The following is a 16,651-nucleotide window of genomic DNA, read 5'->3' on the forward strand; positions in this document are numbered from 1 at the left end:
GAGACTTATATAAATATAACGTAAAGTTATATGATCTCGCGCGCTCGGGTCAGATTTTCATACATCTCACGTTTATGGAAATAAATTTGCGCCAGCATCTGTGTTCTATATTGCACATTAATAAAGATAATTGGAAGTTAAAGACGAGATAAATAATTCATATAAAAATAAATAATTTTCCGCGTTAAAAAATTACATTTATTTATCTTGTATATAAATTTTTTGTAATAAAAATTTTATGTGCACATTTTTGTGAAATGTTCCAGATAACGAAAAAATTTGTTTTAATTTTTTTATTTGTGTATCTTTTATTTTTCCTTTTATTTATATGTTTCTCTCTTTTCTCGTCTTTCTTTTTATTTTCTTCGTTCTTTTTAGGGAGAATTAAACGCTTAATTTTTCATTAGTTATTTAAATATTAGATATATAACCAAACCTTACCTGGAAGACAACTCACTGCTCTCTCCTCGTCGGAGCACTTTTGCGTCAGCCACAGATAATCGAACCATTTGATAACTTTCACCTGCAAATGGTTCGGCACTCTCCTCATCCTCATGTATGTCTTCACGCCGTCCAGCTTCGCTGCAACCAACATACAATTGTTTTTGTTACAATTTATCATCCTGAGTGACAATTCAATTAAAGCGATCTCACATCTGTGAGAATTTTAATCTCGTTTTTCATTTCTTAATCTTTAGACGGTGTTTATATATTATAAATTATGTAATATCTGTCACACGATCGTTGGGATTAAAGCTTAATTCTCTGTAAGCTAATCATGTATATATGATATCGTATATAAACGTTTCCAATTTCAATCAAGTATCATTTGAACATCGACAGCCTCTCATGAAACCATCCCGTTTTCCAATTCGCGCGAACGTGATAGTATGCCATTGTATCGCTGAAATGTTGGACGGGTATTAATCTTTGCGGTCGTTTTCCCTGATTAAAGTTGATACGATCAAATATCGACGGCCATATGGCTTCGCAAGTTGTATATAACTGAATAAATGTATTACAAACGCAATGAAAGCCTTTGTGACGAAGAAAATAATTAAGTTTTTCGCAGTTATAATAATTCGACAACAATATTATTATTAGTATTACTGATTATCATAAATATATCTTTTTGCGTTTTCAAAACACAATTCTCATTCTTTTTTTGTTGCATCGAATCAATTATACCGATTAAAGCGCTTGAGCAATTTTTTATCGAGGCAAAGAGCACGTTGCTATCAGATTAATTGAAACAAATGAAGAGGGGGGAACAATCCCCTATTCTTTTCCGTCTTTCCGATGAAAAGAGCATCGATGCGATTTGTTAATATAGAGAATTGTGCGACGTATCCGTCATGCAATCGCTGCACGGGTCGAAGATCAATAGTGACGCAGTGAAACGGAAAAGTAAGATACCGTTACAATTTTATGACGACATATCTCTCTCGGCGCTACATATTCATGTGAAAAGGTCATTCAATTACAATGAAAAAATCATTGAAATTAATAACGTTAAATACAATAATAGCGGCAAAAGATAATATAATGTTTAAAATCTTGAAGAGATGAATACAGACAACAACAAGCGATATTGCAACAAATAATTTTAAATTTGTAAATTGTTAATTATCAGATAAAAAGTTAATTAAATGTCTTAAAGACCTTCTTATAATAATTTTAGTTATATAAATAATTCTCAAGTGCACGTAGCATTTTGAGTATTGCTTTTTTTTGCACTGTGCTAACGCAAATGTCTGTAAAATTAAAAAAATTCATAAAATTTCGGAAGGGATGGCTGATACGTGCCCGTCATATCGAATGGGTGATAAAATGTAATTTCGTATGATATGACGTATTTCTACTTGGATAAATTATTACGAAATATAGACGGGCTTCAGTTAAACTTTTTCATGGCAAACAGCAATTGAGAGCAAATATTTTGACAACTTTGTTATGCAAAGGGAATCATATCGGATCGTCTAAAGATTCGGTTTCAATTGTAATACAGATATTCAAAAGTATATAAAATAGAAGCGGAATAAAATTATACAGAATACGAATTACGTTCGGATTATGTAAATAATCTCAACACAAAGTTGTATGGTATAATGATTCTCTATGTTTAATGTAATGATATTATTATTAAATTTTGCGTCGCTCGCATGCGCGCAGTATATATGTTTCAAGAATCTATAAATATGGATTATATAAGGAACGCAGAGTGTATATCTCAAGAGATGAAACGTCAAACTGTCTCCGAATGCCAATTTCTTTTCGCGTTAAATATTCAATCATCGATATTCAATCGAGCAAGCAAAGAGCAATGGAACCAATAAAGGGGAATGCGTTTCTTTGTCAAATTACGTTGAGCGACTGCGTTCATGAATATATTTTCAATCCGTGCGTACATTTTTTTTATATGTATTTTATGGTGCACATTAAAATAATGCTATTCTTTCGTATAAAGAATTTGTTGATCAGACTTTTGATCGGTATTATTTTATAATTGCACGATTCTCTTCAAATTTCAAATATATCGAAGATAATCTCCATTATAAAAATTAGCCTGTGTGTGAATTAAATTATATATATGATATACAATATACATACATAATCTCTGCGATATATACGTGAAACTTTCAATCGAGCTTAATCGAGTAAGTTTAAATTTGATAAATAAACATTAAATTTTAAAGTGTATTTTTTGCCTCTCTCTCTCTCTCTCTCTCTCTCTCTCTCGAATGTATCGAGTTTTCGTCTTTTCGTTTCAGCTGTTCAAATGTTAATGCACGACGCGGTCCAAGAATCCGCAGTGCGGAGTTCACTGCAGCGATCTAACTTTTTCCGTACAACGGGATACTCGTCTCGTTTCGGGAGTTTCGAGAGTTGCCGTTCTGGGGAATGGGAAAGAGGAGGCGATCGCCGATCTATCCCCGATATATGTACCTGCGAGGTAATCAATCCCAGGTATCTCAGCCGGGCCGCGATTCAGGCGGAATCCCCGCGAACGGATACGAACGAGGCGCAATCCGGAATTGGCCGAAAATGGATATAACGGGGACGCCCGGCTGGCTGGCTGGCTTCACCTCGCTTGACTGACAAGGAAGAGGGGGTGGTTTCCATCGGAAATGGGCTTCCAGCACCATGACCGACGGCCCGTGCCCCGCTTCGAACGCTTCTCGGGATGGCGCAATTTAACTTATTCCGGCTTCTCTCGCGCGAGAAGTCGCGTCTCGCCGCCGGGATTCGAGGCGAGGGAGAGATGGCACAATCTGGAACGAGGACAGGGAGCACAGACCGATATTGATAATATATGCAGCAGCCCGATTCGACCGATCGAGCGATCAAAGGAGCGAGAGGACACCCTTGGCTACGGTCCAACTGATACTCTCTCTTTCTCTCTCTTCGATTATTTTTCAAGCGGGTTCGTCGAACCGTGTCTGGGAATCGGGATTTGCCGAGGGTAGGGACCCTCGGTGGGGATGTAAAGTTACATCCGGACGATGTCCTCCTTGGAGCGCTTTCGCGCAAGCGAAGTGACCGTATCGAGAGATAGTGTAGTCTTTGAAAAATTATCGTTTTCACATATAGTTCGCAAGATTATTTGTATCTTTGTTTATTTGCTATTTTGAGGATTTGTGCGCGAAATAATACATTCCAAATCATTAATATAAATGTATTGTATATGTATATTGTGTATGTAAATATGTAAATATACGTGTAAATATGTATACGTAAATATATGGTAATTATTAATTATGACTTATTATTATTTACTATTAATATATTATTAATTAATATTTATTATTATGATAATAATTATTATCCTATTCTGGTATTCATTTCCAGAGAGTTATTGATAATATAATAAGCCATTAAAGTAAAATATATATTTAATGTTTGAATAAACAGTTTTATTTTATTTATAAGTTTATGTTCACTCTTTTTTGAAATGAGGGAACACCGTTGCGTATGAAAATGAGACGCATTGATACTGTGCGTCAATGTGGAAACGAACGTAAAGGTTTTCCGTTGCATGCTTAATGATGGAACTTTGAAATGTCTTAAAGTCTTAAAGGGTAATAGAGAGTATTTTCGCGCGCCGGTACGAGATCAAAGCGTCGTGATAATTTCTGGCTCGTTTCCAGCTCTGTTGAGAGAACAGAAGCCAAGTTACGCTTATTTCGCGCCAAAGGGAGACCCGGTTCTACGATAGAACGACAAATAGCCATTGTACCTTGAAAATAATCGTATTTTTTTTCAAAAGAAATTCAAGTGGATTCCATTATCTCTTTGTAGCTATTACAAAAGTTTCGCGCGGCGCTCCATCATGTCCGCGATCAAATGATTAAGCTTTGTAGAAATATCAGATATCAATTCGTCGAGAAATGAAGATGCTGAAATATTGAGTGGTAAGAGAGCGGCAAGTTTTCTAAGAATATATATATATATATATATATATATATATATATATATACACGGAAAGAATGTAAGAGTATCAATTGCACGCGATTCGCGAGTAATTCTTTTCCTCCTTTTCCGAGAGAAATTCGCAAAATTTCTTTGAAAAATTACTATTCACGTTTTTCCTTCTTTTTGTCTCTCGTCAGTTCTGACTCCGATCCCTAAACGACATGCCCCGACGTTGTCTGTCCAACGCGCAACCTGAAACTGACAGTCGGAGACGAGGCTCCGGAAGATCGATGGATTTCCTCGAGACGCGGTCTTAACGACCTTGTTCCATGTTACCGATAGCCTCTACCGGAACGTCATTACTTTCCTTTCAGTCCACTCGATCAAGGCACTTCCTCTAATGAACGGCGTCTGTAAATGGTTTGCACGTAATAAAAGTAAAGACACCGCGCAGACTGTTCGCGCTATTCCCATAAATCATCGCGAACGACGAAGAAATACGACTATTCCGGTTATTCCTATCTCTGCGGAATGCATTTAGTCGCTTCTGTAGAGACGAAAATTTCATTCACAGCGTATTTTGTCGCGATACCATTTCAGAGTCCCTCTCTTCTTATTTCTGATCGCCGTCGAACATCGCACCCCATTTGTCCCGGAAATATGACTGGGATTTTATCGAATCTCGCCCGTACGCGATCGAATAAAAATAAAAAAAAAATAAAAGAAAAGAAAAAAAAATACATCCGACAGATTGCTCGGCTTAATAATAAGGCGTGTACTCGAACATTCGAAACGATAGCAATTGTGTTGCCTGTCGAAGGGGAGTTTGCCGCGAGCGTTCGCGAAATCGCTATTGCTTTTGAAATTTCGCCGCGCGCCGACGGGCGCATCGCGCCCGAGGGCGGATTAATTTCCGCGAAAGTCTCCCGGGCCAATTAATGGCGAAACGCGGCCTCGTTAATTATCCGGAATTCTGAACGAGCGCGCGTCGTGCAAACGCGAGTTACCCTATTAGCTAGACTTTCCCTCCCTCATTGTTAGCTCGAGAGAAACGCGATATTCTGCAGCTTGATAGATTTACGTCAATGCGCTTCAGACAATTCTTTCGCGGCTCGTATTTCTGCATTTTTTTTTTTTTTTCATTATACATTTTTCCTCACTCAACCACGTTTATTTTTCGAAACAATCGCTACGGATTTTTCCTGTAAATGTAACGCGTAAATTTGATTTATTTCTCGAGTGAAAGAGAGACGCGTTTTTCTCGCGAGTCTCCGACTTATGAATGATTTTCGTGGAAAAGAACGAAGAGCGCGGAAAGTTGGAGCATATTTTTCTCCCGCGGCGAGAGAAACGCGTTCCTCCACGTTACCTAGATAATCTCTCGGATCCATTGAGCGGGATTAAACGGGCTTTACTCCTTTTGTGCAAACTTAATTCCTTTCCTTTCCTGCCTGGTCATGTATGCATACGCAGGTAATACCCGCCGTCATCGTTCTCGGCAGCATCGCTGTATTATATAACGCTTAATCCAAACCGGCAACTTCTATTTATTCGGATCTCCCGGGTTGCGCAATTTCAAGTTTCGTCAGAAACTTTCAGTAATTCGAGCAGCGAGGGGTAGAATCTCCTTTATTAATCCGGTAACATTGAAACGTGTGTTCTATCATGGAAATTAGTATTTAAATTACTCTGCTGCGTTGTAGAACGTTGTTGCTCCCTTCACCCCCCTTTTGTCGCGAGAGCGTTATCCTTCTCATTTGTGTTGCGATTATTCGTGTCAAGAAGGCAACGACATACGCGTTCGTCGTGAAACAATTGTTGTTGAACAATCCAGCGAGACAGACTTGCTGCCTGCTTTCGACGATTCCGTCCAGAGATCTATGTAGCATCTCTAGCGCGAGAGCTAGCTGCGAGCTTTTGCTAGTTTTTCGACTCGTGCTTTTATCCACTCGCGTATATAAAACCCTTGTAAATATCTAAAGTCTACTCTAATTCCACACTAATAATTTCTTTTGTGTCATGCGGATGTGTCAAGCAACAAGTCATCGCAACAAAGCTCGCTCCTCTCTCGTAGCAGCAGCCGAAAGTAAATTTTAACGCGACGAATTGGATGGGAACTGAATCTCACTCGCGTTTCCGCGTCGCAAATGGAATTGATACAGCCGCCCCAATGTCGTAACTCGGGCATTTCGCCTGAAAACGCGGCTTTTGATTCTATCCACCCTCCCTTCTTCGCTGCAGCCGGAGATATATATATACGGCGTGATACGCGACGGCTTTATTTATGAATGCGGACGAATTGGGGGGTTGACGCTGGGTGATTTAGCGCGGCGCGAAACGCTAGCAACTGTGGATCGCTTTATCTGCGCCCGTTCTCTCTCTCTCGACATTCTGTAACGGCATCATTTTACTGTGCGCGCGCGGAAAACGCGAGTTCGCGCAGAGGGGCCGAAAGAAAAGCGAGAAGCGAAGGTAAAAGGAAGATATTGGATCACGCAGTAGATATTCTCTCTATTCACTTGCCACGGCGTCCTCGCGGCGCGTTCTCACATCGGGGAAATGTGACGTTCAAAGCCACGAGTCGAGTAAATATACACAGGAAAAGGTAGAACACCCAGCGAGGGAAAACTCGAAATCCCTACTTGAAATTGCATCGGAGATATGGTATGCGCCACATGCGAATCGCGCGTCGCGTTTACTATCAGCTGTTCCTCCGCGTACATACACGTGAAAATCGTCACTATGCTGGTTACGTGAAAGGCAACTTCAAATTTCTGCTCTCTTCTGATGTGCGAGCTCGATCGACGATCGCCGTAAAAATTCAAAAAATTTTTAGTCAAGCCACGTCGATAGCCAAGCTAAATAATCGCAATTTTATAAGTTTCGCAATGGTTGTAAATTCACAATATCGTTGCAATATATTGAGAAATGTAATGTATATATTAGAGAAAAATATCAGTAGCATGATTGTTTAATTGTATAGATCTGAAAGTTTAAAATTGCCTCCGGAAAGTTCGTGATGGTTTTTTTATTTTTCACTAGAACAACACAAGCGCGCGCTACGCGCGCGCCATTCTTCAGTTTTATGTTTATTAAAAAATAATATAAAATTTGTTTAAACTCGATTAATATTTTTTCATAGAAATCAACTGATTAAAGCGTTAATTTGGTAATTAAATTTTAAAATAATATGTTAAAATATTAAAATAGTAAAATGTTGTAAAATTGTAAATAATATGTTATAATATCTTATTCTCGATTAATATTTTTTGATGGAAATCAGCTGATAACTTTCAAAAATATTAATCGAGTTTAAAGTATTATATAACATATTATTTAAAACTAATATTATTATTTTTTTAAATTTTATTTTGAACAAACTGTCAAACTGCTAATTCTCGCGATAACAGCCTCTCGATGCTACGAATATAACACACAACGCGAATCTTGACAGCCAATAAGCATCGCGGAAAAGCAACAACAATAAACTTTGATATGCAAGTATCGATTTTACATATCTTTCTTAGAAAAGAAAAGAATTCAACCTTTTTGTCACGCAATTACTCTGCCATGAGCATAAAATATTAAATTCGAGTCAAAAATAATAAAATAATAACTCGCACTTTATATATCGTAATTTTATTATGCGCAAAGTAAGAATGTAGAGAAATTAAGTAGTACGAGTCAACAATTTCTCAGTACGGTTAGCCTTTTCGTCGCGCAATCATTTAATCATTAACATAAAATTATAAATGCGAGTCAAGAACAATAAAAAATTATATGCACTTTATATATCGTAATTTTATTATGCGCAAGGTAAGAATGTAGAGAAATTAAGTAGTACGAGTCAACAATTTCTCACTACCTTTAGCCTTTTCGTCGCGCAATCATTTCATCATTAACATAAAATCATAAATGCGAGTCAAAAACAATAAAAAAATAACACGCACTTTATATATCATAATTTTATTATGCGCAAAGTAAGAATGTAGATAGATTAAGTAGTACGAGTCAACAATTTCTCACTACGGTTAGCCTTTTCGTCGCGCAATCACTTAATCATTAACATAAAATCATAAATGCGAGTCAAAAACAATAAAAAATAACACGCACTTTATATATCATTAGAACAACACACAAGTGCGCGCAATGCGCGCACTATTCTTCGATTTTATATAAAAAAAATGATATTTTTATATAAAGTTTGTTTCAACTTGATTAATATTTTTTGATAGAAATCAGCTGATTAAAGCGTTAATTTGTTAATTAAATTTTAAAATAATAGTATGTAATAGAAATTATAAAATAATATGTTTTAAATAAAATGTTATAGTACATTAAACTCGATTAATATTTTTTGACAGAAATCAGCTGATAATTGTGCGCCGTATGGGGTCCGCGGTTTAAAAATATTAATTTTCAATATTTTAAAGCGAGCCAAAAATTAATCTTTCATATATGTTATCAGTACATTGTCTGCATATTTTGATGATACCATCAGCATACCAACCTACAAACTTTTTGATATAATATACGTAAAATGAATCCGCGCCGTAAGGGGTCCGCGATTTAAAAATTTTAATTTCCAATTGTTTAAAGCGAGCCAAAAATTAATCGTATATATTTTTCAATAGTGTATTGTTTGCAGATTATTTTGGTACCATAAGCATATTAGCGTACTACTATTTTAATCTAATAAACGTAAAATGAAACCGCGCCGTATGCGATCCGCGGCTTAAAAAATTTAGTTTTCTATATTTTAAAACGAGCCAAAAATTAATCATATATAAGTTTCAGTAGTGTATTGTTTGCAGATTATTTTGGTACCATAAGCATATCAGCGTACTACCTTTTTGGTATAATAAACGTAAAATGAATCCGCGCCGTATGGGATACGCGGCTTGAAAATTTTAATTTTCAGTATTTTAAAACGCGCCAAAAATTATTCGTTTACATATTTCAACAGTACATTGCCTGCACATTATGATGGTACCATCACCATACCAGCTTACAAACTTTTTGGTATAATATACGTAATATAATTGTGCGCCGTATGGGATCCGTGGCTTAAAAAATTTAGTTTTCTATATTTTAAAACGAGCCAAAAATTAATCGTACATAAGTTTCAGTAGTGTATTGTTTGCAGATTATTTTGGTACCATAAGCATATCAGCGTACTACCTTTTTGGACTAATAAATGTAAAATTAATCCGCGACGTATGCGATCCGCGGGTTAAAAATTTCAATTTTCAGTATTTTAAAACGCGCCAAAAATTATTTGTTTACATATTTCAACAGTACATTGCCTGCACATTATGATGGTACCATCACCATACCAGCTTACAAACTTTTTGGTATAATATACGTAATATAATTGTGCGCCGTATGGGATCCGTGGCTTAAAAAATTTAGTTTTCTATATTTTAAAACGAGCCAAAAATTAATCGTATATAAGTTTCAGTAGTGTATTGTTTGCAGATTATTTTGGTACCATCACCATACCAGCTTACAAACTTTTTGGTATAATATACGTAATATAATTGTGCGCCGTATGGGATCCGTGGCTTAAAAAATTTAGTTTTCTATATTTTAAAACGAGCCAAAAATTAATCGTATATAAGTTTCAGTAGTGTATTGTTTGCAGATTATTTTGGTACCATAAGCATATCAGCGTACTACCTTTTTGGACTAATAAATGTAAAATTAATCCGCGACGTATGCGATCCGCGGGTTAAAAATTTCAATTTTCAGTATTTTAAAACGCGCCAAAAATTATTCGTTTACATATTTCAACAGTACATTGCCTGCACATTATAATGGTACCATCACCATACCAGCCTACAAACTTTTTGGTGTAATATACGTAATATAATTGTGCTCCGTATGGGATCCGCGGCTTAAAAATTTTAGTTTTCTATATTTTAAAACGAGCCAAAAATTAATCGTATATAAGTTTCAATAGTGTATTGTTTGCAGATTATTTTGGTACCATCAGCATACCAGCGTACTATCTTTTTGGTCTAATAAACGTAAAATGAATCCGTACCGTATGGGATCCGCGGCTTAAAAATTTTAATTTTAAATATTTTTAAACAAACCAAAAATTAATTCTTTATAAATTTTAACTGTACATTGTCTGCACATTATGATGGTACCACCACCATACCAGCCTACAAACTTTTTAGTGTAATATACGTAATATAATTGTGCGCCGTATGGGATCCGCGGCTTAAAAATTTTAATTTTCTATATTTTAAAACGAGTCGAAAATTAATCGTATATAAGTTTGAATAGTGTATTGTTTGCAGATTATTTTGGTACCATAAGCATACCAGCGTACTATCTTTTTGGTCTAATAAACGTAAAATGAATCCGCGGCTTATGGGATTCGCGGCTTAAAAATTTTAATTTTCAGTATTTTAAGACGCGCCAAAAATTATTCGTTTACATATTTCAACAGTACATTGCCTGCACATTATGATTTTACCATCACCATACCAGTCTACAAACTTTTTGGTATAATATACATAAAATGAATCCGTGCCGTATGGGGTCAGCGGCTTAAAATTTTAATTTTTAATATTATGCGTAACTATACACATATATCGCGGTAATAGATGTCGATATTCATTTCTACTGCGCATTCGCAATTCGAATTATATTAAGATTATCGAAAAGTGTCGGACGAAATATATTTATGACTCTAATTAAGGAAATATTTATTGTCCTTAAAAATTGCTACGGAACCTTAATTGTTAATTTGGATTTATGTCTCACTTCTATTTTTAACTTAATAAATATATTACTTTATAATTAAATGAATAAATTAAAAAATATTAATATAGCGAGCTAATTAAATTTTAAAATAATAATATGTTATAATAATTAAAATAGCAATATGTTGTGAATAATATATTGTAATATTTTATCCTCGATTAATATTTTTGTTACAGAAATCAGCTGATTAAAACGTAAAATTGCTAATGAATTCTTAAAATAAGAATATGTTATAACATTTAAAATAATAATATGTTTTAAATAATGCATTATAATTCCTTAAATTCGATTAATATTTATAACAGCTATCAGTTGATTTCTGTCAAAAAATATTAATCGCAGATAAGGCATTATAACATATTATTTATAACATTATTATATCAATTTTTATAACATATTTTTATGTTAAAATTTAATTAGCAATGTAATGCTTTAATCATCTGATTTCTATCAAAAAATATTAACCAAGTTTAAACAAACTTTATATAAAAATATTATTCTTTTTTATTTAAAATCGAGGGATGGCGTAATGCGCGCTTTTGTTATTCTAATCTTTTTCTAAAAAACATTAAGTCGATTCTCGCAAGTATTTTTGCCTTTTTTCCGCCAAAATATTAATCAGGTTTAAAGTATAATAACATATTATTTAAAACATTATTATTTTATTTTACTTTTTGGACTAACTGTCAAACTGCTAACTGCTGACCCTCGCGATGACAGCCTTTCGATGCTACGAATATAACACACACACAACGCGAATATCAAAAATATTAATCAAGCTTAAAGTATTATCACATATTATTTAAAACATATTATTATTTTATTTAATTTTATTTTAGACTAACTGTCAAACTGCTAACTGCTAACCCTCGCGATGACAGCCTTTCGATGCTACGAATATAACACACAACGCGAATGTCAAAAATATTAATTAAGCTTAAAGTATTATCACATATTATTTAAAACATTATTATTTTATTTAATTTTATTTTGGTCAAACTGCTAACTGTTAACTGTCGCGATGACAGTCTTTCGATGCTACGAATATAACACACAACGCGAATCGACAGAGAACCAATCAGCATTGCGGAAAAGAGGCAACAATACTTCGAGACTTTCGAGAATCAACTTAACATGCACTTTTTAGAAATGGATCACTTTCTCATTGTCCATTTTTCGCATAGTAAAATAATGGGAGAATGTCGACGCGTAAACGCAAATAATCGAAACAATTATTTAATCATTCGGTTATTTAAATGACAATTTATGCAACTATCAATGAATCACTAAAAATTAACAAATTGATTATCATGTAATTATATTTTATTTTGTGGTGAGCAAAATATATCATAATAGGCTACTTTTACGTTCATGTCTGATAAAACAAATATTAAATTCCTCAGAGTTCTTGTAAGCTTTGAGTTTTATCAACAAAGGACTGCTCTAAACATGCGAAAATTTCTCATAATCAATTTAAAATTAATTTTTCATTCACAAACATATATTAAAAAGTCAAAAATTTTAACATTTATAACATAATTTTAATTCATAATTTTAACAATATTAATAATAGTTATACACCAGAATAGAATAATAATACAATAATTCAAAAATAAAAATAATTAAAGCATTTTTATGTGTTATATTTAATTTCACGTCTATAATGCCTTTATTTTTCAAGGAAATGAAGAGAAGGAGAAAACTGACATCGCAATTATATTTTCATATTTATTATCTCTCAAGTCTATGGTATAGAAAAAAAAGTAAGTAGTAAGACGAAAACAGTAAGCAAATCAATCAATCACAGTCAAGTATTCTAATGGATCGATTGTGAAATATGAGCAGTAAGCGAATAAACTTACTGTTTTACTGCTTATGTCTTTTTGTATGCTATGGGCTTCATTTTTAACGTTTTTCCTAGCATATATTCACGTATCACTCCCGATGTTGTTTCGACACTCGCTCCTTAACGATTAACTCCAATTATATCATGTGTATGTGTTATTGTTTCCCCCCTCTCCATCAACACGAGATATAACGCGTACATTATTTACGTATCACTCCCGCGATGTTGTTTCGACACTCGCTTCTTTATGACTAACTCTAATATTCGTATAATACGTGTATTTGTGCATCTGTGTTATTGTTTTCCCTTCCTCTATCAACACGAGATATCACGCGTAGCGTGAATAATAGACACTTGCTCTGGTTTAGTTTTCGTTCAAATGTAGCAAACGAACTAAACATTTCGGGCGAGAAAGAGGGGTTTCGCGCGTATCGAATAAAACGACAATTAACGTCCCTGTTTTACAAAAGAGACTTTTATTTAATCCGAAAATTTAATTTGAGATTTTATTATATATAAATGTTGATTTCTATAGAATTTATTTGTTTGCCTTCATTTTCGCCGCACCGATTAAATATTTACGCGAAAACTTCATCTGACAGTAGTAAAGGCTGAGTATAGTCAGCCGCGGGGTCAGCGTTAGAGAGTGCGGGTACGTTTCGCATAATAATCCGTAATGAATGGCTCGCCGTGAATTTTCGGCATTGTCGATCAGATGCGAGTATACCACGATAAGGGCTATAACGTATAATTTAGAGGATCAACGCCGGCAGAGACCAGAGCGGAATAGCGCGATTTGCCTAAACGAAATCTAATCCTGCCGGCCCAAGTTCGCGCCGAGGTAACACGCATACGTAATTAGGCATTACAGCAATCGGCATGAAGGTATACCGAGCCGCATTGGGATTAGCGAGAGAGGCTCTTTGCTTCCCCCGGCGATTGCCGATAGCGATTGCCAACGGACTGGATGTGATTGCTCCAGAAAGCCCTAATTGCTGTTCCTTTACGCCACCATCTCAACGTAACGTGCTAATCCTCCGCCAGCTATCTGTCCATTTTAGATGTTAATTAAAGAGACTGCGCTAAAGTAGAGAGGGGCGAGAGAAATTTATTTAATTTATTCCTAGAATTTTTTATTCGCGATTATATTTAAAAATAAATTTATTTTTATTAATAAATAAATAAATAAATAAATAGACGTTATTTATTTATTAAGTAATTATGTGATAGATTATATTTGAATGGATTTTTATCGAAACTGACCTATATAAATACAAATAAAACTTACTTGAATATAGCAAAAACAGATTTGATCAGTGTTTTTTGCTTGAATTTTTCTCTATATTGCGAAATGTCGAGGCTAATATTTCTTTCGGTAATTCCTCGAATTGCACAGACGATGAAAGGATGAAAAATGATACCTCGCGCGCAATTTACCTTGTAAATCGTTGTATCACGCGCTATTACATCTCGATCCTATTCGCTGAATCCTATAACCTTAATAGACATTTCGCATGCTTGCGTTAACTACCGTGTTTGGATCCGCGCGTTATCGGAAGCGTCATATAAATCTCTTTTCGCGAGAATTTCTCGCAGGACGAACAAGAATTCACACGCGTTAGATATCCTTTTCCGGCGAAGAATGAGAAAAAGAGAGAGAGAGAAAGAGAGAGTTACGTGCTTCCATGAAATAATCCAGCGATCGTACGTACGATCGAGTCGCGTTGTACCTTAATCCGCTTCTCTTTCAGCGCGACTGGAATGGATCTGAATTTTCAATTCAGTCTTATCGAGACCTGCGCAGAATGAATTTTACCAGCGTTTCCTTCCTTCGGAAACCGTATCATCTCATCACAACTTTTTCAAGCGTGTTCGAAAATTTTCCCTTTCTAATCTCGAATCACGTTCGTGTGTAAGGCGATTTTTCGCACAATTATAATCAGCAATCAATCGAATAATTTACACATTATTATACGTACATTTCCCAAATATTAAATATTTCAATATTAATTCGAATATTAATGTATCTTTCTCTCTAGTTTTTTTCACCTTTTTTTTTCACTTGCTTATATTAAGTCAACCGATAACTTGTTTGGAATTTCTTTCAACATGCGCAGTTTTTCTCTTCTCTTTTAAAGCTAACCCCTTCCCCCCCTCCTGCCGTGAAAGAACCGTAAAAGGAGCTCTTGGGGATGCCCATTGCACCCCTGTGAAGTGTACGTGCTCGCTTTGTCCATCGAACTGTCGGAACGGAAGGCCTTTGATTATCGGGCAGGAAAAGGAAACCAAGGCAATGTACCCTACACGCTGACGTGCCGTGAACGTCGGCCCGAGATGTGAGAGTTTATTTAATCGCGAGCGGAGAAATCCGTTTGGCTGTGGATCGAGTAGTCATTAGAGCCTTCGATGTCTTTCGAGACACGTTTCTGGGACATTTCCTGCGCGCGACGACGCTTTTAAATTTTTATTCGGATCCTTCGGGGATTCCCTTTTCTCCGCTTCCGGATTTATTTTTTAACATTTCCAAAAGCGCAGTCTATTTTTTGCTTATGCTACAAAAGCTAATTTGCGATATTTCAAGCTTACAATAATGAGTAAAAAATAAAATTAAAAAAATTTTCTTTTTTCACAAAGTGAAAAAGAAGTAGATAAATATTTCTTTAGAAACTTTCAGCAAATATATATATTAATATTATAAATTAAATAAATAAATTCTCCTTAAATATATTTAAATTATTGATTTCTCACAACTTTAATTATATCTTTACACCAGAGATGACATGTCGGCATTGTGTGCGATTCGCGATGACTAACGAAGGAAAACGCAACAATGTGAACAATTTAGCGATACACTTTCGAACGATGATAGGTCGACGTAGAACCATGTAAATCGAACTGACGCCAAATGGCATAGAGAACATAGGTTGAGAACTTCCGAACATATTCCTCTCGTTACAAATTAACTGCGAATTCTGAAAGTTCTGGCCTGACTTTTGCGAGAGGAAACGTGCAAAATTCATGCACACGATGCTTCGTGTTTCGCACCATTTCAACGAAGATTATACAATTTCATTATATAACGAATCCGTTGCAACTTAATGCGATTCTCACTTAGCTCTTATTCCATCTTTCTTGTTCCTTTGCACAAATTCATTTGCATTCTATATACAAGAAGAATCTCACACATTTGTCATTACGATGAAGAAATGTTGCGCTTTATATGAATGTCTGCGTATATAAGTATTTAAATATAAGGGTTCTTTCTCCTAAAATCTACTTTAGTTGGATTATTTATTTAAACAATTTTATAAATATTTATAAAAGAACAAGAGAGAGAAAACTTTAATATTCAAAGGAACTAATCAATTGTATATGCGTTTTAAGAATTAATTTCCTCTATATTTTTCTGTCTGTCTGTCCATTTCTCTCTTTTTCTCTCTGTACACGATTTTGCGCCGAATCTCAAATGTCAAAACTGAAATCGCGAATGCACGTCATCAGCGATACATAACATTTCCAAATATGTATGCAATAGGCGACATTCGAGGAATTATTAGGCTCATAGTTGCTGTCGCGTTCAGCCGCGAACTATTTAATCTCGCTGAATCGGTCAGC

The 16,651-nt window shown here is 35.1% G+C and overlaps 2 protein-coding genes across 6 annotated transcripts in view; one reads left to right on the forward strand and one right to left on the reverse strand.

Annotated features, from left to right (window-relative positions):
- LOC145937181 (uncharacterized) overlaps positions 1-3,637 on the forward strand; it is an 80,834-nt gene extending 77,197 nt beyond the window's left edge. Inside the window, exon 3 of the mRNA XM_083040100.1 lies at positions 2,772-3,637. Within this exon, the coding sequence (XP_082896226.1) occupies positions 2,772-3,055 (284 nt within the window). The 3' untranslated portion in view covers positions 3,056-3,637. The remainder of the gene's footprint in view (positions 1-2,771) is intronic.
- LOC145937177 (cyclic nucleotide-gated channel alpha-3) overlaps positions 1-16,651 on the reverse strand; it is a 163,600-nt gene that overhangs the window by 20,801 nt on the left and 126,148 nt on the right. For all 5 annotated transcript variants that reach the window (XM_083040087.1, XM_083040089.1, XM_083040091.1 and 2 more), the window contains one exon: positions 442-582. In XM_083040087.1, the coding sequence (XP_082896213.1) occupies positions 442-582 (141 nt within the window). The remainder of the gene's footprint in view (positions 1-441; positions 583-16,651) is intronic.

The sequence above is a fragment of the Prenolepis imparis genome, unplaced genomic scaffold (assembly GCF_030444845.1).
Source record: "Prenolepis imparis isolate NDT839.2.m4 unplaced genomic scaffold, iyPreImpa1.0 SCAF_6, whole genome shotgun sequence".
In the NCBI taxonomy this organism is placed as follows: Eukaryota; Metazoa; Arthropoda; class Insecta; order Hymenoptera; family Formicidae; genus Prenolepis; species Prenolepis imparis.